General features: G+C 43.4%; 1 protein-coding gene across 1 annotated transcript in view; it reads left to right on the top strand.

Annotated features, from left to right (window-relative positions):
• LOC110494423 (uncharacterized) overlaps positions 1–22248 on the top strand; it is a 95541-nt gene that overhangs the window by 8255 nt on the left and 65038 nt on the right. Inside the window, exon 4 of the mRNA XM_090204197.1 lies at positions 9224–9337. Within this exon, the coding sequence (XP_090060323.1) occupies positions 9224–9337 (114 nt within the window). The remainder of the gene's footprint in view (positions 1–9223; positions 9338–22248) is intronic.

Genomic DNA, 22248 nt, shown 5'->3' with positions numbered 1-22248 from the left:
CTACTGGGCTGTACGCACTACCCTCTGTAGTGCCTTGCGGTCAGAGGCCGAGCAATTGCCGTACCAGGCAGTGATGTAACCGGTCAGGATGCTCTCGATGTTGCAGCTGTGGAACCTTTTGAAGATCTCAGGACCCGTGCCAAGTATTTTTATTTTCCTGAGGGGGATAGGCTTTGTTGTGCCCTCTTCACGACTGTCTTGGTGTGTTTGGACCATTCTAGTTTGTTGTTGATGTGGACACCAAGGAACTTGAAGCTCTCAACCTGCTCCACTACAGCCCCGTCGATGAGAATGGGGGTGTGCTCGATCCTCCTTTTCCTGTAGTCTACAATCATCTCCTTAGTCTTGGTTACGTTGAGGGATAGGTTGTTATTTTGGCACCACCCGGCCAGGTCTCTGTTCACAGACACGCACATACAAAAACAGACTGGCATGGCGTGGTGTCTCCGAGTCATAGAGGCCAAGCTCATTGTCTTGGGATGTTTTCATTTAATTTTATCATGTCCATGATAAACACTGTGTATGAAAAGCAGGAAAGTGTAAAATGTACCACAAATATCCTCTTCCTATTGTCCTCCACCCATGTATCTACTACTTGTTATCTTATCTGTGCCCAACACTGCCAGACAGGGAGACATTTTGAGTAATTCAGTTTAGCCACGAGGTTCCCACCCACATCCTCCCACTGCACATGGAAATCTGTGTATCCTACCTTCAGGGATATCCCCATTCAGATACATCCATCAACATTACATACTAAGACACGTGATTTAGGAGACAGGCTTGAAATATACATTTTTGGAATGTCCCTGAAACCATTCTTCAGGGGTATTTAAAGTTGTTCTGATGACGAGGACCTTCTGACAGTGCTGCCCTTGGCCTATCCTGGCTACTGTGAGAACCCTTTGATTTTATACAATCCTCTGCAGAGCAAAACATGATTTGCTGCCTCAAACTATAGTGCTGCTCTCCGTGTGTACCAATTACTAACACAAACAGAGATGGCAGGGTGGCACTTTTATGAGGCAGGTAGCCTAGTGGTTAGAGCGTTGGGCCAGTAACCGCAAGGTTGTTGGATCGAATCCCTGAGCTGACATGGTAAAAATCTGTGATTCTGCTCCTGAACGAGGCAGTTAACTGATTTGCCTAGTTAAATAAAGGTTAAATATTTTTTTATATATAATTAAAATGCCTACGAATTACTGTGAATCTGCTCCCTCTGTCTCTCAATCTGGGGTTAAACATATGGACACAACCTAAACAAACAGACCCTCATCATTGACTATAAAGATACACTGCTTCTGTTAGGATGTGGAGGCCATGTCAGAGGCTGAGCTGGTGACACCTGCTCCTTGGACTCCAGTGTCCGTCCGGTGGCAGTGCGACTCATTGACCTATCTCTGTTTCTCTGTGGAAGCAACTAATCCCCTCAGACAAGGTGTCTTTGTAACAGAGTGGAGGCAATCACAGAGAAAGATGAGAGTGAGTGTTACGCCGTTTGCCGTGCTGCACGGCAAGTTAAGGAATTATTTCAAGGGAGATTAAGCAGTGTAAGGGTGGAGAGCGGGCGGCGGGAAAATGCTCTCCATGGTTAGCTGGCAAGAAGTTCATTTCTCACATTTCTTGGAGGGGGGGAAAGGGAAAAGCGTCTTGTTTGTCACTTGTGACATATTGAAAACTTCAGGATGGTTTGACTCCTTGCTTCCTTGCCAGTGGTTTTTAATTGCATTGGAAAATGGCTACTTCTGATGATCTTTCACAGCTGTTAATAATGTTGTTGTTCTGATGAATTTGCATCAGTTGATCAGCTGTATTTGGGAACACAAAGCTGTATACAGTGCATTCGCAAAGTATTCAGACCCCTTAACCTTTTTTGTTAAGTTACAGCCTTATTCTAAAATCCTCATCAATCTATGCACAACCCCATAATGAAAAAAGCGAAAACAGGTTTTTGGATTTTTTTGCAAATGTATTCAAAATAAAAGGCAGAAATACCTAATTTACATAAGTATTCAGACCCTTTTCTATGAGACTCGAAATAGAGCTCAGGTGCATCCTGTTTCCATTGATCATCCTTGAGATGTTTCTACAACTTGATTGGAGTCCACATGTCGTAAATGATTGGAAAGGCACACACCTGTCTATATAAGGTCCCACAGTTGACAGTGCAGGTCAGAGCAAAAACCAAGCCATGAGGCGAAGGAATTGTCCATGGAGCGCCGAGACAGGTTTGTGTCAAGGCACAGATCTGTGGAAGGGTACCAAAACATTTCTGCAGCATTGAAGGTCCCCAAGAGCACAGCGGCCTCCATCATTCTTAAATTGAAGACGTTTGGAACCACCAAGATTCTTCTTAGGGCTGGCCATCAGGCCAAACTGAGCAATTGGGGGAGAAGGGCCTTGGTCAGGGAGGTGACCAAGAACCCGATGGTCACTCTGACAGAGCTCCACCAATCAGACCTTTATGGTAGAGTGGCATACGGAAGCCACTCCTCAGTAAAAGGCACTTGGAGTTTGCCAAAAGGCACATAAAGGACTCCCAGACCATGAGAAACAAGATTCTCTGGTTTGATAAAAACCAAGATGGGACTCTTTGGCCTGAATGCCAAGTCTGGAGGAAACCTGGCATCATCCCTATGGTGAAGCATGGTGATGATACTGTCATGGTGTGGGGATGTTTTTCAGCAACAGGGAGACTAGTCAGGATTGAGGGTAAGGTGAACTGAGAAAAGTACAGAGAGATCCTTGATGAAAACCAGCTCCAGAGTGGTCAGGACCTCAGACTGGAACAAAGGTTAACCTTCCAACAGGACAACAAACCTAAGCAGACAGCCAAGACAAAGCAGGAGTGGCTTCGAGACAAGTCTCTGAATTTCCTTGAGTTTCCCAGCCAGAGCCCGGAATTGAACCCGATCGAACATCTCTGGAGAGACCTGAAAATAGCTGTGCAGCAACACTCCCCATCCAATCTGACAGGGCTTGAGAGGATCTGCAGAGAAGAATGGAAGAAACTCACCAAATACAGGTGTGCCCTAGTTTGTAGTGTCATACCCAAGAAGACTCGAGGCTGTAATCGCTGCCAAAGGTGCTTCAAAAAAGCACTGAGTAAAGAGTGTGAATACTTATGAAAATGTGATATTTCAGTTTTTACTTTTATTATACTACCGGGCAAAAGTTTTAGAACACCTACTCATTCAAGGGTTTTTCTTTATTTGGACTATTTTCTACATTGTAGAATAATAGAGATGACATCGAAACTATGAAATAACACATATAAAAAAAGAAGTTTTAAACAAATCAAAATATATTTTATATTTGAGATTCTTCAACTAGCCACCCTTTTCCTTGATGACAGCTTTGCACACTCTTGATATTCTCTCAACCAGCGTCACCTGGAATGTTTTTACAACAGTCATGAAGGAGTTCCCACATGTGCTGTGCACTTGTTGGCTGCTTTCCCTTTACTCTGTGGTCCAACTCATCATTGTGCTGGCCAGGTCATCTGATGCAGCACTCCATCACTCTCCTTCTTGGTCAAATAGCCCTTACACAGCCTGGAGATGTGTTGGGTCATTATCCTGTTGAAAAACAAATGATAGTCCCACTAAGCCCAAAGCAGATGTAGTTTTGTATCACTTCAGAATGCTGTGATACACCTCCTCCTTTTATTTTATTTGTTTTATTTCACCTTTATTTAACCAGGTAAGCCAGTTGAAAACAAGTTCTCATTTGCAACTGCGACCTGGCCAAGATAAAGCAAAGCATTTCGACACTTACAACAACACAGAGTTACACATGGAATAAACAAACATACAGTAGAACACGTGCAAATGTGCAAATGAGGTAGGATAAGGCCATGGTGGGCTGCAATTTCTCAGGCTGGTAACTCTAATAAACTTATCCTCTGCAGCAAAGGTACAGTGCCTTGCGAAAGCATTCGGCCCCCTTGAACTTTGCGACCTTTTGCCACATTTCAGGCTTCAAACATAAAGATATAAAACTGTATTTTTTTGTGATGAATCAACAACAAGTGGGACACATTCATGAAGTGGAACGACATTTATTGGATATTTCAAACTTTTTTAACAAATCAAAAACTGAAAAATTGGGCGTGCAAAATTATTCAGCCCCCTTAAGTTAATACTTTGTAGCGCCACCTTTTGCTGCGATTACAGCTGTAAGTCACTTGGGGTATGTCTCTATCAGTTTTGCACATTGAGAGACTGACATTTTTTCCCATTCCTCCTTGCAAAACAGCTCGAGCTCAGTGATGTTGGATGGAGAGCATTTGTGAACAGCAGTTTTCAGTTCTTTCCACAGATTCTCGATTGGATTCAGGTCTGGACTTTGACTAGGCCATTCTAACACCTGGATATGTTTATTTTTGAACCATTCCATTGTAGATTTTGCTTTATGTTTTGGATCATTGTCTTGTTGGAAGACAAATCTCCGTCCCAGTCTCAGGTCTTTTGCAGACTCCATCAGGTTTTCTTCCAGAATGGTCCTGTATTTGGCTCCATCCATCTTCCCATCAATTTTAACCATCTTCCCTGTCCCTGCTGAAGAAAAGCAGGCCCAAACCACGATGCTGCCACCACCATGTTTGACAGTGGGGATGGTGTGTTCAGCTGTGTTGCTTTTACGCCAAACATAACGTTTTGCATTGTTGCCAAAAAGTTCAATTTTGGTTTCATCTGACCAGAGCACCTTCTTCCACATGTTTGGTGTGTCTCCCAGGTGGCTTGTGGCAAACTTTAAACAACACTTTTATGGATATCTTTAAGAAATGGCTTTCTTGCCACTCTTCAATCAATAAAGGCCAGATTTGTGCAATATACGACTGATTGTTGTCCTATGGACAGAGTCTCCCACCTCAGCTGTAGATCTCTGCAGTTCATCCAGAGTGATCATGGGCCTCTTGGCTGCATCTCTGATCAGTCTTCTCCTTGTATGAGCTGAAAGTTTAGAGGGACGGCCAGGTCTTGGTGGATTTGCAGTGGTCTGATACTCCTTCCATTTCAATATTATCGCTTGCACAGTGCTCCTTGGGATGTTTAAAGCTTGGGAAATCTTTTTGTATCCAAATCCGGCTTTAAACTTCTTCACAACAGTATCTCGGACCTGCCTGGTGTGTTCCTTGTTCTTCATGATGCTCTCTGCGCTTTTAACGGACCTCTGAGACTATCACAGTGCAGGTGCATTTATACGGAGACTTGATTACACACAGGTGGATTGTATTTATCATCATTAGTCATTTAGGCCAACATTGGATCATTCAGAGATCCTCACTGAACTTCTGGAGAGAGTTTGCTGCCCTGAAAGTAAAGGGGCTGAATAATTTTGCACGCCCAATTTTTCAGTTTTTGATTTGTTTAAAAAGTTTGAAATATCCAATAAATGTCGTTCCACTTCATGAATGTGTCCCACTTGTTGTTGATTCATCACAAAAAAATACAGTTTTATATCTTTATGTTTGAAGCCTGAAATATGGCAAAAGGTCGCAAAGTTCAATGGGGCCGAGTACTTTCGCAAGGCACTGTAACTCTGGGTCTCCCATTCCTCTGGCGGTCTTCATGAGAGCCAGTTTATTCATAGCGCTTGATGGTTTTTGCGACTGCAAAAAGTCTAGTTTTTAACACTTTTTTTTTACAATGTAGAATAAAGTAAAAATAAAGAAAAACCTTTGAATAAGGAGGTGTTCTGAAACTTTTGACCGGTAGTGTACATTTGCAAAAAATGTTGCTTTGTTATAATGGGGTGTGTAGATTGATGTGGGGGAAAAAGTATTTCATCCATTTTAGAATAAGGCTATAATGTAACAAAATATGGAAAAAGTCAAGGGGTCTGAATACTTTCCAAACGCACTGATGTTAGGTATTTGTTGAGTGAGGGTGGAGTGTGAAATGGACCATTTTAATGTTCTGCTAAGCATTCAAAATGTAATTAGTACTTTTGGGTGCCAGGGAAAATGTATGGAGTAAAAATAACATAATTTTCTTTAGGAAAGTAATGAAGTAAAAGTAAAAGTTGTTAAAAATATAAATAAAGTCAAGTACTGATACCCCAAAAAACTACTTAATTAACTACTTAGTTGATTGAGGGCGGAGGGGGTTGTGTTGGAACTGTGTTGGGTATTGTTAAGTTAGGTCTGAGGGGACTTGTGGACTGCTGCTCCCAGACACAGAGCTGACCAGGTGTCTGAGCACAGGGCCAGGAGGACGTCAAGATGTTTAGACTTCGCCTCACACTCCAGGGATTCTTCTGGAGCTGTTGAGAGAGAGGACTGAAATGATTCTGCCCCCCCCAAATCCCCCATTCTGGCAATGACACATATAATTTCTTCTCAGTGACGGGTTTATAGCTAAATGTGCAGTTTTATAACAACTGATTTCTACCTTGTCAGCTCGGGGATTCGATCTTGCAACCTTTCGGTTACTAGTCCAACACTCTAACCACTAAGCTACCTGCCTCTAATTACAAGAGTGTGCAAAGCTGTCATCGAGGCAAAGGGTGGCTATTTGAAGAATCTCGAATATAAAATATATTTTAATATGTTTAACACTTTTTTGATTACTGCATGATTCAATATGTGTTATTTCATAGATTTGATGTCTTCACTATTATTCTACAATGTAGAAAATAGTCAAAATAAATAAAAACCCTTGAATGAGTAGGTGTGTCCAAACTTTTGACTTGTACTGTCTTTGATGGTGTTTGCATGTTAAAAAGGACAAATAATGTCCCTTTTGGAACACTGATAAGTAACTAGCATGAAAATTGAATATGCTTAGTCTGATTGGGCCATGCCTATGCACCTGATAGGCACTTCTGTTAGTTTGAGAATATAAAATAACATAGGTTCAATGCAAATGGGTCCAATGTAACATCATGATTTGTGAAAAGTATTTTTTTCAGCTGTCGGGATGCATTTCTAAACAACTCAGCTGCCAGGTGGAAAATCAAAACAACTCAATTGGCTAGTTCAGCCATCTGGCAAGAAATGGGCGGGTTGTAAATTGATCCTACTGCTATGATTTGATAGAGCGAGGCCGTAACTCTGATCAATTTCACATCTCTCTCTTTTGCTCATATCATTTGTTGCTGTTTACTTCTACTATGATAACTATATCAATGGCGATGACATTTGCTACCAATCCATAAATGTACATAATATCTAACAAGGAGAGCGAGGGTAGGAAAGAACATTGAAACAATGATGCACATTCTGTCTGACTCAAATCTGCCCATAGTTTGAGAAGTGAGAACATGCGCACGCTGATCTACAGCTTTCTTGGTCCATAAACATGCAGTAAGATTCTTAGGTAGCTTTACCTATTGTCAACCTTTATTTAGGCATTTTTAACACTTCCTTCTTTCCCTATTACGATAATCATCTACTCTGACGTCGCCACAAGCCTTATTATTAGTGAATGAAATTAATATTTGCAATAGAGGTTCGATTTTGGTCACTGTGTCAGTTGACTCGTTTCTCAATATAGCACATTTCTGTTGTAGAATGAGCTACAGTATCTTACTGCTTGCTGATAATTTTCCCAGGTAGACATTCCTCGACATTATGCAGTGCTCAGCCGGTGAGTGGCGGCTGGCGCAGCAGATGTTTTGCTATGTAGAGGGACTATGGGCAAAGCCTATAAAGAAGGACCGGTAGACTATAACAGAACATTATCGGTCATTCTCTAGTTTTCTTTATATCAATGGCTCTATTTTCCAATTTTCCCATCTCTGTCTCCTCTCATGCTGATGTAACCCACCTGTGAGATGAATAGCTGTTCATTATGAAGCTGTCTAGCATTGAGAGGAGCTGCTGTTACCATGACAGATGACACCTATAGCTAGAGAAAAAACACCTGTCGAGATCATAAGTAACACAGACATATTGGACATTTCCTTAGGCAGAATGTTGAAAGGAAAAATAATTTGTTTTTAATCGTTTTCGAGGAAGGCATTTACAGACTGCCAAACTATTTTCTCCTTTTGCTGTAGTTTAAAAAAGTACACTGATTTGTTGGTAGTATATCTTGTCACTCATTTTTATTGCCCATGTTGAACTGCACACCACCTCAGATCTTTGGTTGGCATGTTGTTATTAATAATAACAGGCACATATGTGGCCCATATATGGCCCCAAAAAGAACTGGGAGTGGGAGTTGGTCATGCAGCTGCCGATCGGATTAGATTAGCAGAAAAATGCAGATCTGGCAGAAGTTACATCTTTTGAGAGGTTCCTGTCTAATCACCTTGGAGAAGAGCGGGCATTCCTGCCATGATTAGGTGTTCCGTACATCTCCTCTCCCTGAGCCTTAGTACTGCTAGTGCCAACATGGGTGTGTGCAAACACAAGCGTCAATCCTCTGGTACTCTGTAGCCGTCACACTGTAGACTGCACCCTTCTTAATGGAGCGAAACATGAGGCTTGGCTTGCTCTCCTGTACCTTGCTGTGCAGTGTACAGAGATCCTACACACACACACACACACACACACACACTAGCTTGGAGGTGAAGGCGAGAGAGGATGTGAGTTATATGAGTGTGTAGAATGCGATGCCTACACCTATGTGCTGGATTCACGTGGCGTAGGCTACCTAGTGGTTTGAGGTGTTTGTTTATTCCAATTTCACGGATTTCACACGTCTAAACAAGACAAGTTGTTTGACTCTGGGGATTTAGCCAGATAGGGCCGTCTCTCCTAGATTGATGTCCCACACCCTGTGACTCTCTGCCTCACTTCATGCTAATAGTACTGGATGCATGATCTTTGTCTGTGTGGAGACATGGGACATATAATTCAGTTTCAGAGCAGATTGCTATGTGACCATGGGGGTTGACTATGTCCTTAGCAGAGATGCAGCCTATTTATTTCACTCAGGGTTAAACTATCCCAGCTGATTCATTTTCTCCCAAAAACATTACGATTACTTTTTTTTCATCTGGTAATGTGCCTGAAAGCCACTCTCCTCCTTGAAGAGAGCCAACTGGAGGAGGGAGCCCTGTTAGCATGGTTAATGTAACAGCAGGAACATCAAGGTCCCTCTCAATCAGATGTTAACAGGGAACTAAAGAGGCCCTGATAGGTCAAACCGTCCCACTGCAGATGTTGACATTCTGTGACAGCAGCCAGGTGCTTCTGCTCCTCTTATCTCTTCTCCTCTTTCTTTCTCTCCGTCTCCTACCCCATCCATCCCGTCCCGGTGCCATCCTCCAGCTGTGTGTAGCTACGGCGTGTGCTTCAACGGGGGCCAGTGTCGGGAGGGCTCCCGCTCCAGCTCCCAGCTTTGTGACTGTCCTGCTGGCTTCAATGGGCCCAGTTGTCAGTATGGTGAGTACAACACTCTCTGTTTAATGTACTGTAGTTCCAACAGTATGTCCTGCTGTTCCTGTCCGTGTCTGTGTCCGTATGTGGGTCGTTCCACCAATTTGATGCCTTTTTGAGATGTGTAACTCGGTGATTTAACATTCTGCCATAAAGAACAAATGTTCAACTTAATAAAAAACAAATTTCCCCATAAAAAAATAAATGCTATAGGAAGTTCCTATTAAGTGCCAAATATAGCAACAGGGTTGACCGTAACAGGGTTGACCGTAACAGGGTTGACCGTAACAGGGTTGACAGTTTAATCTTAAATCAGCCATACATCTCTATGTGACAGGAGAAATTTGAATCTTATTGTGTGCAACAGGGAGGGGCAATTGAATGCAAGCTTCACAAAAAATAGCCTGTCTATCTATGAGTTACAACAGGGTTGACGTGCTATGCTTCACTCACTCAGTTTTCCACCTCAAAACACCAGAAAGTTTCCAAGAATAGTACAAACAGCTCACCTGCTTTGACACTACAATGTGTCTATAGATGCTCAATGTTTCTTGAAAAAGATTGGAGAAAAAAAAGGAATTGTTTTACGATATTAAAATTACAATTCAGATAATAAGATGGCGCCGGAGCAGAAGGCAGACATTTTACGTGCCCCCAAACAATTGTTTTTTTGTTTGTTTGTTTATCTACGTTGTTTGTAACTTTAAAAAAAAAAACTAATTTAGTACATAATGTTGCCACTACTGTCTCTTATGACCGAAAATAACTTCTAGACATCAGGACTGAGATTAATCACCACGGACTAGCAGAATCCTTTTTCTTCTTTCACGACTCTGACGAACCCAAGGCGGAGGATATACGGCTCCCTCGGGAACAGGCCCCAAACCCAGTTATCTGCGTGAAGAGAAGGTGGAGAAAGAGACGCTGGAGAGCGGGCTGCCTTCTGAGAATTCGGAGACGATAAAATAAACCCCCACTTCCCTCAATTCTGCTAGCAAACATGCAATCTTTTGACAATAAAATCGACGAGTTACAGGTTAGATTAAACTACCAATGGGATATTAAAAACTGTAACATTTTATGCTTCACGGAGTCGTGGCTGAACGACGGCAATATCAACATACAGCTGGCTGGTTATACGATGTCTGTCAAGATAGCCTGGTAAGACGGACTATGTATTTTTGTAAATAACAGGTGGTGCACTATATCTAAGGAAGTCTCGAGCTATTGCTCGCTTGAGGTTGAGTATATCATGATAAGCTGTAGACCACACTACCTTCCAAGAGAGTTCTCATCTCTATTCTTCGTAGCTGTTTACATACCACCTCAGTCAGAGGTTGACACTAAGACAGCATTGAATGAGCTGTATTCCACCATAAGCAAACAAGAAAACGCTCACCCAGAGGCAGCGCTCCTAGTAACCGGGGACTGTAATGCAGGGAAACTTAAATTAATTTTACCAACTTTCAGCATGTTAAATGTGGTCCAGAGGGAAAAGAACTCTGGACCACCTATACTACATAAACAGAGACCAATAAAAAGCTCTCCCTCGCCCTCCATTTGGCAAATCTGACCATAATTCCATCCTCCTGATTCCTGCTTACAAGCAAAAATTAAAGCAGGAAGCACCAGTGACTCGATCGATAAAAAAGTGGTCAGATGAAACAGGACTGTTTTGCTAGCATAGACTGGAATATGTTCTGGGATTCCTCCAATGGCATTGCGGAGTACACCACATCTGTCATTGGCTTCATCAATAAGTGCGTCGATGATGTCGTCCCCACAGTGACCATACGTACATACCCCAACTAGAAGCCATGGATTACAGGCAGCATCCGCACTGAGCTAAAGGCTAGAGCTGCCGCTTTCAAGGAGCGGGACTCTAACCCGGAAGCTTATAAGAAATCCCTCTATTCCCTCCGACGAACCATAAAACAGGCATAGCATCAATACATGACTAAGATTGAGTCGTACTACACCGCTCGTCGGATGTGGCAGGGCTTGCAAACCATTACAGACTACAAAGGGAAGCACAGCCGAGAGCTGCCCAGACGAGCTACTTCTATGCTCGCTTCGAGGCAAATAACACTGAAACATGCATGAAAGCACCAGCTGTACCGGAAGACTGTGTGATCACGCTCTCCGCAGCCGATGTGAGTAAGACCTTTAGACAGGTCAACATTCACAAGGCCGCAGGGCCAGATGGATTACCAGAACGTGTACTGCGAGCATGCACTGACCAACTAGCAAGTGTCTTCACTGACATTGTCAATCTCTCCCTGTCCGAGTCTGTAATACCAACATGTTTTAAGCAGACCACCATAGTGCCTGTGCCCAAGAACACTAAGGTAACCTGCCTAAATGACAACTGACCCATATCACTCACGTCTATAGCCATGAAGGGCTTTGAAAGGCTGGTCATGGCTCACATCAACACCATCATCCCAGAAACCCTAGACCCACTCTGTTTGCATACCACCCCAACAGATCCACAGATGATGCAATCTCTATTGCACTCCACGCTGCCCTTTCCTACCTGGACAAAAGGAACACCTACAGTTGAAGTCGGAAGTTTACATACACTTAGGTTGGAGTCATTAGAACTTATTTTTCAACTACTGCACAAATTTCTTGTTAACAAACTATAGTTTTGGCAAGTCGGTTAGGACATCTACTTTGAGCATGACACAAATAATTTTTCCAACAATTGTTTACAGACAGATTATTTCACTTATAATTCATGGTACCACAATTCCAGTGGGTCAGAAGTTTACATACACTAAGTTGACTGTGCCTTTAAACAGCTTGGAAAATTCCAGAAAATGATGAAGTCATGGCTTTAGAAGCTTCTGATAGGCTAATTGACATAATTTGAGTTAATTGGAGGTGTACCTGTGGATGTATTACAAGGCCTACCTTCAAACTCAGTGCCTCTTTGCTTGAGATCATAGGAAAATCTCATAGAGAGCATCCTGCTGACTGGTTGCATCACTGCCTGGTATGGCAACTGCTCGGCCTCCGACCGCAAGGCACTACAGAGGGTAGTGTGAATGTCCCATTACATCACCGGGGGCAAGCTTCCTGCCATCCAGGACCTCCATAACAGGCGGTGTCAGATGAAGCACTAAGAATTGTCAAAGACTCCAGCCACCCTAGTCAAAATGCAGAACTTTGGCACTTTAGCAAGTCTTTATTCCAATAAAAAATCGGATTTATTGGATTTTCCATGTGGTCTATATTAAAGGGCACTTCAATTAATATAACTAGGTTTGCAAAGCTACTGTTTACCAAAGTTACCGGAATCTACAGTAATTTTGGTAGTTAACAGAAAATCAATGGCAATCTATTGTAACTTTGGTAATATTTACTTGTATAACTATTTAAAAAACATAGTCATACATTTTTTATGTCGGTCTTCATATTTCCCATAGGTTTCTAGCAGATTTTTGGTTTAAGAGAAAATAGCCTAATTTAATGAAAAAAGCATCTAATCAACACTGGCATTATTTCCAATTAACTGCAATTCTTCCAAATATAGATTTTTTTCACAGCTGCCAACAGTTTGAAGCCAAAACATTGACAACAAATACATAGTGACATTATAAAATAGATAAGTGTGTAAAAATATATAAAGGTGGTATTCACTAAGTTGATGGTTTATACACTGAACAAAACATGTAAATGTAACATGCAAAAATGTAAAGGATTTTACTGTTCATATTAAGTTCATATAAGGAAAACAGTCAATAAATATAAATTCATTAGGCCCTAATATAGGGTTTTCACATGACTGGGAATACAGATATGCATCTGTTGGTTACAGATACCATTAAAAAAAAGGTAGGAGCGTAGATCAGAAAACCAGTCAGTATCTGGTGTGAACACCATTTGCCTCATGCAGCACCACACATCTCCTTTGTGAAGAGTTGATCAGGCTGTTGATTGTGTACAGATTCTTTAAACTGTCATTATGTGATAAGAGTCACTGACTCAAAGCCACAAGATGGTAGAACATATTTCAAACGTTGCTTGTTAGGGAGAGGTATGTCGTGTCTTTACTATCATTAAATTGAAAACGTATAATTTTTATCAAAGATTCTCTGTAATTAGTATTACGTGATTAAACTGATTAATCATGTAACTGTAATTAACTAGGAAGTCGGGGCACCAAGGAAAAATATTCAGATTACAAAGTTATCATTTCCTAAAATAACTTTTCAATTAGTCTTCAAATTAATTAATTATTTACTTTACCTCACGTTAGTCTCATTCCAAACGTCGTAAATTGTTGGTTATCTGCACAAACCCAGTCTTCACTATGAGTCATCCATACATCAATTGTCTTAAATCATTTATTTATTACTAACTAAGTAATTCACAGAAATGCATAAACAAACAGTAAATATGGTTACAAGAAATGATAGGAGAATGTGCCCTAGTGGGCTAAACCTGCATGGCGGCTTGTTAGACAAAAGGGGAAGTGCGGGTCGACTAAGAAGTCACTACAGAGTGATAATTATAACAATTGAAATGCTAATCCTTTGCACATGAACGCTCACTCATTCGGGAACAATTGCAATCAATATATATATTTATGCTCAGTGTGTCGTCTTGATTGCTGGTGAAAAGTTTGTTTCTGTTGGAGAGTTTCGTCTACTCTCTCTCCCTCTCCCTCTTTCTCTCTCTCTCTGTCTTGGTTAGAGGGGATAGTTCAGAGTGACATTCATTTATTTGTTATAGAATGGATGTTTTGGCGGTTGTCGTTCTTTGCGTTCAATGATACCGAATTCCTAGCTGCAGACTAGTAATTAGTATCAAAGACTTGTTCTTATTCTGTCGGTATCGATAGTCTAAGATTTTAACCACGTGGTATGGTTAAAAGATTCAGTAATGGTCTACAACCTTTGTCCTCTCCTAATGGAGAAAAACATGGTCTGGTGATAATTTATCAAAGTTGGGTTTTATTCGAAATTGCAGAAAAGGGGCTGTCCCAGGATGTCTGACCCTAACTGGGCTTAGGGGCGGTCCTCTGATTTAGTTCAAATCAAAAGGCAATTGTATTTTCCTTCATTAAACAGTCCAAAATCATATTACAAAATTTTACAAACAGTATCATTCTCACTCATTCATCTTATACAACAATTAGATGTAAACCTCATATCTGAGGCTATTATATAAACAGCGTTATGGTAATGTGGCCACACCGTCTCCCATGAGCTTCCCCAAGTTGTAACAAACGGACCAGTTCGTAGCTGGATTCTTCACCAATCTTTTATACTTTCTCCGGAACATGAAATTTGTTCGGACCTCGAGTTCTGTGAGGTGGGAGAAATTCCTTTGTTCTCTATGAAAATTTACTCTCTCTATCCTCAGGAATTTACGACGTCTCTCTGAACACAGCAGCCTAGTTGAAGGAGGAAAGGGGGAGGCAGGGAGAGGGGGATGGGGCTTGCTATACCCAAAGAGGGCAACGTCATGACAGGTAGTTGCAGAAATGTTGGAATGGTTTAGTCGACCGTACTCAAAAGTGAAGTTTAACTCCACCATCTCTACATCTACAGTAGAACGGTGAATACGGAAGCCCTTAAAGGTTGGGTACATTCACCGATACTGTACACACGTTACACAAACGATTGCCAAGCCTCTGACGCAGCCCACACATTTTCTATTAATACGCTGTTGTTGGTTTCCTCCACCCATTAACATTCTATATTTGTGCACAATTTCTTCTCAAAATATCCAATGGATTCAAAAGGCAATCATTTTGTGGAACAATCCATGTATCTCTGGCCCCCTCCATGTACTTACATTGTACAAGCCCTGTTAAACTTCTTCTACCTTATCACTTGCAGACATCATGTACAGTATCACATTGTGCTATAATAACACTACCTCACACTGTGAATGAATAGGCAGTAGAGTAGACAGCTTATGAACAGGGAAACCAAAAACACTTCAATGTTGATGAATCAATTGAAACGGATAGCAGTTTGTCAGTTGATTAAAAACACATTTCTGGCTATTTTACCTCAGATAATGTCTCTATTATATCAACCCAATCTCTTCGCATTCTCACTGAACTCAACTTTAGTGATCACATTTCCCTACGAATGAATGTGAATCTCCTCACATCAACAGTTGCCATGAGCCCAAGAATGTTATCAGCAGTCGTTGTGGAAGTCAAGCCGGGTGAAGCAGTGCGTTAGAGTGGAGGATGTCGTTGTTTTTTTGATAACTACACACGACAGGAAATTCCTCCAAGTGTTTGCCTTTCACCAGAGTCGCCTGTCTCTCATACAGTCAAGGTCTTCTCAGACAGCATAGACTGGTAACCGACATCGGCGCTCCATTAAGTTAAAAGGTACAGGAACAATAGGTGTCCCCTTTATGAAGTTACAAGACCCAGCTCAGTCTGTCTGATCTCCCAGCTTTTTCACAAGATGTTAAACACAGGGCTTTCCTCTGTAGGGGCAGGTCCATTACTGATAGAGATGGGTTAACTAACAACATCACAAAAACGATGTGCACGCCTCCATGGGGCAGTGTGTTATTTTGATTCTGGATGAAGATGGGATGAAGTGTGGATTCGAGGACCTAGCCCTCCTCCGGCCCTGCTCCCTTCATCCCAGGGCTCTCACTCCACAACCACCACAGAGAAAGGGGAGCCTGCTGCTGAAGAAAATGACCCTGGATAAGGCCATGTTCTGTGATCTCACTGGAATACACCCATTGCTTCGTGTCTCTCCTGTGGTGGCCAGACCTTTCTTTACTCTTCAGCTCTGAGAACAAGCTTGCAAACTGTCAGGGGCCCTCAGAAGACCAGAGAGTGTGTACTTTGTGTGTTGGATGTATGAGTAAATGTCTAGCCTGATGGAAAGCAGCATGTTGCTCGCCTTGCCCATGCTGAGCCATATTTTGAAGGACAGAGTGAGGTTAACCGTCAGGAAATGATCAACTTCTGCCATTCACAGAGACTCACTGGGGTCCCCTGCTGCTCTCTGTCTTTGTGTCTGTTAGCCTGTCTGTTTAATGTCAGAGAAGACCCCAGCAGCTAGCTATCCCTCCTCCCCTTCACACATAAAGACCCGGCACCTTCTCCCTATTGTCAGGCTATTATCCTATGAATGGTGTGGCAGTTATAGTGTCATGTGATTGGCACTGATTGGCCACTGGTCTAAGGTGTGGGCAGGTATTGGTTCTGGCTGACCTGAAGCAACCCCTCCAGTGCCGGGAGTTACACATGGACACTGATAACCTCTGAGCTGGCCTTTGTAGTTCACCACTGTTTTCTACAGGTCCTAATGACAGCTACAGGCCTAGAGGACAAAGACAGTGTGATCCATTCTAGAGCAGATGCCTCTGTTTAATAATGGCTGATCTCTCTTTGTACTTCCCTCATGAAGAGTCCACCACCTACAGTTCAGGAACTTGTTTTTTTAAGGTAACTCTGGCACATTCCAGGACGGGCATCCACTACAAAACAGAAAGAGGCGCCATGGCGCTTGTGTGGATCCTGTCCTGTGTCGTGTTTGTAGACTGTTATTATGATTCCAGTTTCTGTTGTGGTCATCATGCCTTCTCAGAACTGTCAGACTGGTGCGCTCTCTGTCATGTCGTCACATGTTCACAAATAAGCTGAGGAGACTGTGTAGCTGGATACGAGTGCTGTGCTTCCTCATGCATACCCCTCATTGTTTAATTACTCTGGTCTGTTCCTCTCAGCTGTCTCTCTGTGCATTCCTTCCTTTGGCATGCGATGGTGTGCGGTGGGATGTGATTCTGCTGTGTTTGTGGATAAATATCAGTGTTGTGTTCATAATTAGTAGTGTTCCACTCTCAGTACACGTGTGCTGTAACAGATGTGTGTGTTTTTCTATTCACTTCTATTGTCTTTCAATGTAACTTTGCCTCAGGGATTCTTTTTTAATATAAGACATTTAAGCACATAATAAATTGCCATTTGGCAGTGGCATTCATCATAGTAATATTCACACTAAACATGTACATTAAGCACATATCTTTATTTATACATACCACATAAAGCTAACATAAACATTACCTGTCATAACCATTTCTGTTAGTTTACTTGTTGACCTGCCAGCTATATGGACTTAAGTCTTGTAGTGAAACCACCATGTGTCTCTTTAATCAAGAACAGACATTACAAGTTCTCAGCTGAAAATGTTTAGAGATAGGAGTGCTATCTAACTCTTCAGTCAGTCAGATTATGCCCCACCCTAAACCCTATATCCCCTGTGGGATTGTGTCAGTTGGTGCAGTATGTGTGCCCACTGTACCACAATACTATATATACACTAACTCACACATACAGTATGCTGACTCTCACACAAACACTACATACTATAAGCACACACACACGGTTTATTTGACCTTTATTTAACTAAGAACAAATTCTTATTTACAATGACAGCCTAGCCCAACTAAACCCTAACTCGGACGACACTGGGCCAATTGTGCACCGCCCTATGGGACTCCCAATCACATCCGGTTGTGATACAGCCTGGAATCGAACCAGGGTCTGTAATGTCACCTCCAGCACCGAGATGCAGGGCCTTAGACTCTTGTGCCACTCTGGAGCATGCGCGCACACACACACACTGATCATATGCTGTTGCTCATCTGTTCTTGATTTTACTTTTATGATCTATTCTGATGCCTAGCCACTTTACCTTGCCTGTATGTACAGTGGGGCAAAAAAGTATTTAGTCAGCCACCAACTGTGCATGTTCTCCCACTTAAAAAGATGAGAGAGGCCTGTAATTTTCATCATAGGTACACTTCAACTATGACAGACAAAATGAGAAAAAAAAATCCAGAAAATCACATTGTAGGATTTTTTTTTTGACCAAATAATTATTTTCCACCATAATTTGCAAATAAATTCATTAAAAATTCTACAATGTGATTTTCTGGATTTTTGTTCTCATTTTGTCTGTCATAGTTGAAGTGTACCTATGATGAAAATTACAGGCCTTTCTCATCTTTTTAAGTGGGAGAACTTGCACAATTGGTGGCTGACTAAATACTTTTTTGCCCCACTGTACATACTGTATCTACCTCAAATACCTCATACCCCTGCACAGCGATATAGTACTAGTACTCCCTGTATATAGCTTCATCCTTGTGTATTCGATTCCTCTTGTATTACTATTGTTATTTTTCTTATTTGTTTAACTCTGCATCATTGGAAAGGGCTCATAAGCAAGCATTTCACAGCAAAGTCTAAACCAAGTCTACATCGGCGCATGTGAGAAATACATTTTGATTTCATTTTGATTTGTGTATACACTCTGCCAAGCCTGTCAACACCAGGCAAGTGGTGCCCTTTGGGATACATAGGGAGCTTCCAGGGCTTTTAGACTCCTGGCAGACAACTTCATCAAAGGCCAACATCTGGCCTCTGAACACACAGTAATGCTCTATGTCCTATAAAAACACCATCATACTTTAACAGCCTTTTAAGTGCTACTTGAGCTGCCATTCTCTGGGGTGAAAGGTAACATTAGTCATCTAGAAAACTCACAAAATATATTAGTGTTGTTAATAGGGAAAGTGTATACTGTGATGCCACTGTAGGAGGATTTCAAAGAGGATCGACACATAGTGGTGACGAGGAGATTGGCCCAAAGAAACAACCAATAGGAGCCAACATACTATCAAGAGATCCATATCACACGGCTGTTAAAAGCCAGCTAAATGTTTGTTATCTCTCTGTCTGTAGATCATGTTATAGCCCATAACTGTCAAATGCCCCAGTGAAATCCTTCTTTCATTGAGCAATAATTATGTTTTTTGCCTTTGTGTGTAAATTATTTCTGGACCATGATCTCATGTCTTGGCCTAGCTTGGGGTCATTGTAATGCCAAGCGTGCCAGCCAGTTCCAAACATCACTCAAGACAGTCTCTCTGGGGATGGCGATCATCATTATCATCTTTCTGTAACATAGCTATGCTTCAAAGCACGCCAGGCATGCAGTGCACCCCTGTTATTGACTGGTCATAGACTTAATGTTACGGTGCGTGACTGAGGACCCAAAAGCGAATCAACTTAAACAGAGCTTCTTTAATTACCAAACATAGGTAGGCTCAGATGGACCGGCAGATTCCGACAGGACAGGACAAGGTTACAGCAAACATGACGACAGTCTGGTTCAGGCATGAATGACACAAACAAACAAGAATCCGACAAGGACAGGAGCAGAAACAGAGAGAGATATAGGGACCTAATCAGAGGGAAAAAAGGGAACAGGTGGGGAACGGGGTGAATGGGTAGTTAGAGGAGACAAGGGACAGCTGGGGGAAAGCGGGGGAGAAAAGGTAACCTAACACGACCAGCAGAGGGAGACAGGGTGAAGGGAAAGGACAGAGACAAGACAACATGACAGTACCCCCCCACTCACCGAGCGCCTCCTGGCGCACTCGAGGAGGAAACCTGGCGGCAACGGAGGAAATCATCAATCAGCGCACGGTCCAGCACGTCCCGAGAGGGAACCCAACTCCTCTCCTCAGGACCGTACCCCTCCCAGTCAACTAGGTACTGATGACCACGGCCCCGAGGACGCATGTCCAAGATCTTACGGACCCTGTAGATAGGTGCGCCCTCGACAAGGATGGGGGGGGGGGGGGGAAGACGAGCGGGGGCGCGAAGAACGGGCTTAACACAGGAGACATGGAAGACCGGGTGGACGCGACGAAGATATCGCGGAAGAAGAAGTCGCACTGCGACAGGATTAATGACCTGAGAGATACGGAATGGACCAATGAACCGCGGGGTCAACTTGCGAGAAGCCGTCTTAAGGGGAAGGTTCTGAGTGGAGAGCCAAACTCTCTGACCGCGACAATACCTAGGGCTCTTAGTTCTACGCTTATTAGCAGCTCTCACAGTCTGCGCCCTATAACGGCAAAGTGCAGACCTGACCCTCTTCCAGGTGCGCTCGCAACGTTGGACAAAAGCCTGAGCGGAGGGGACGCTGGACTCGGCGAACTGAGATGAGAACAACGGAGGCTGGTACCCGAGGCTACTCTGAAAAGGAGATAGCCCGGTCGCAGACGAAGGAAGCGAGTTGTGGGCGTATTCTGCCCAGGGGAGCTGTTCTGACCAAGACGCAGGGTTGCGAAAAGAAAGACTGCGTAAGATGCGACCAATAGTCTGATTGGCCCGTTCTGCTTGACCGTTAGACTGGGGGTGAAAGCCGGAAGAGAGACTGACGGAAGCCCCAATCAAACGGCAAAACTCCCTCCAAAATTGAGACGTGAATTGCGGACCTCTGTCCGAAACGACGTCTGACGGAAGGCCATGAATTCTGAAAACATTCTCGATGATGATTTGTGCCGTCTCTTTAGCAGAAGGAAGCTTAGCAAGGGGAATGAAATGAGCCGCCTTAGAGAACCTATCGACAACCGTAAGAATAACAGTCTTCCCCGCTGACGAAGGCAGTCCGGTGACAAAATCTAAGGCGATGTGAGACCACGGTCGAGAGGGAATAGGAAGCGGCCTGAGACGGCCGGCAGGAGGAGAGTTACCGGACTTAGTCTGCGCGCAGACCGAACAAGCAGCCACGAAACGACGCGTGTCATGCTCCCGGGTGGGCCACCAGAAACGCTGGCGAATGGAAGCAAGCGTACCCCGAACGCCAGGGTGGCCGGCTAACTTGGCAGAGTGAGCCCACTGAAGAACGGCCAGACGAGTAGGAACGGGAACGAAAAGAAGGTTCCTAGGACAAGCGCGCGGCGACGGAGTTTGAGTGAGTGCTTGCTTTACCTGCCTCTCAATTCCCCAGACAGTCAACCCGACAACACGCCCCTCAGGGAGAATCCCCTCGGGGTCAGTGGAGGCTACTGAAGAACTGAAGAGACGAGACAAAGCATCAGGCTTGGTGTTCTTAGAGCCCGGACGATAAGAAATCACGAACTCGAAACGAGCGAAAAACAGCGCCCAACGCGCCTGACGCGCATTAAGTCGTTTGGCAGAACGGATGTACTCAAGGTTCCTATGGTCAGTCCAAACGACAAAAGGAACGGTCGCCCCCTCCAACCACTGTCGCCATTCGCCTAGGGCTAACCGGATGGCGAGCAGTTCGCGGTTACCCACATCATAGTTACGTTCCGACGGCGACAGGCGATGAGAAAAATACGCGCATGGGTGGACCTTGTCGTCAGAGAGGGAGCGCTGAGAAAGGATGGCTCCCACTCCCACCTCTGACGCGTCAACCTCGACAACGAACTGTCTAGAGACGTCAGGTGTAACAAGGATAGGAGCGGATGTAAAACGATTCTTGAGGAGATCAAAAGCTCCCTGGGCGGAAACGGACCACTTAAAGCACGTCTTGACAGAAGTAAGGGCTGTGAGAGGAGCTGCCACCTGACCGAAATTACGGATGAAACGACGATAGAAGTTCGCGAAGCCGAGAAAGCGCTGCAGCTCGACGCGTGACTTAGGGACGGGCCAATCAATGACAGCTTGGACCTTAGCGGGATCCATCTTAATGCCTTCAGCGGAAATAACAGAACCGAGAAATGTGACGGAGGAGGCATGAAAAGTGCACTTCTCAGCCTTCACAAAAAGACAATTCTCTAAAAGGCGCTGGAGGACACGTCGAACGTGCTGAACATGAATCTGGAGTGACGGTGAAAAAATCAGGATATCGTCAAGGTAAACGAAAACAAAGATGTTCAGCATGTCTCTCAGGACATCATTGACTAATGCCTGAAAGACAGCTGGAGCGTTAGCGAGGCCGAAAGGAAGAACCCGGTATTCAAAGTGCCCTAACGGAGTGTTAAACGCCGTCTTCCACTCGTCCCCCTCCCTGATGCGCACGAGATGGTAAGCGTTACGAAGGTCCAACTTAGTGAAAAACCTGGCTCCCTGCAGGATCTCGAAGGCTGAAGACATAAGA

This window comes from Oncorhynchus mykiss, chromosome 17 (genome assembly GCF_057628025.1).
Source record: "Oncorhynchus mykiss isolate SJ-2025 chromosome 17, ASM5762802v1, whole genome shotgun sequence".
Classification (NCBI taxonomy): domain Eukaryota; kingdom Metazoa; phylum Chordata; class Actinopteri; order Salmoniformes; family Salmonidae; genus Oncorhynchus; species Oncorhynchus mykiss.
This window is presented reverse-complemented; position numbering and strand designations above follow the sequence as displayed.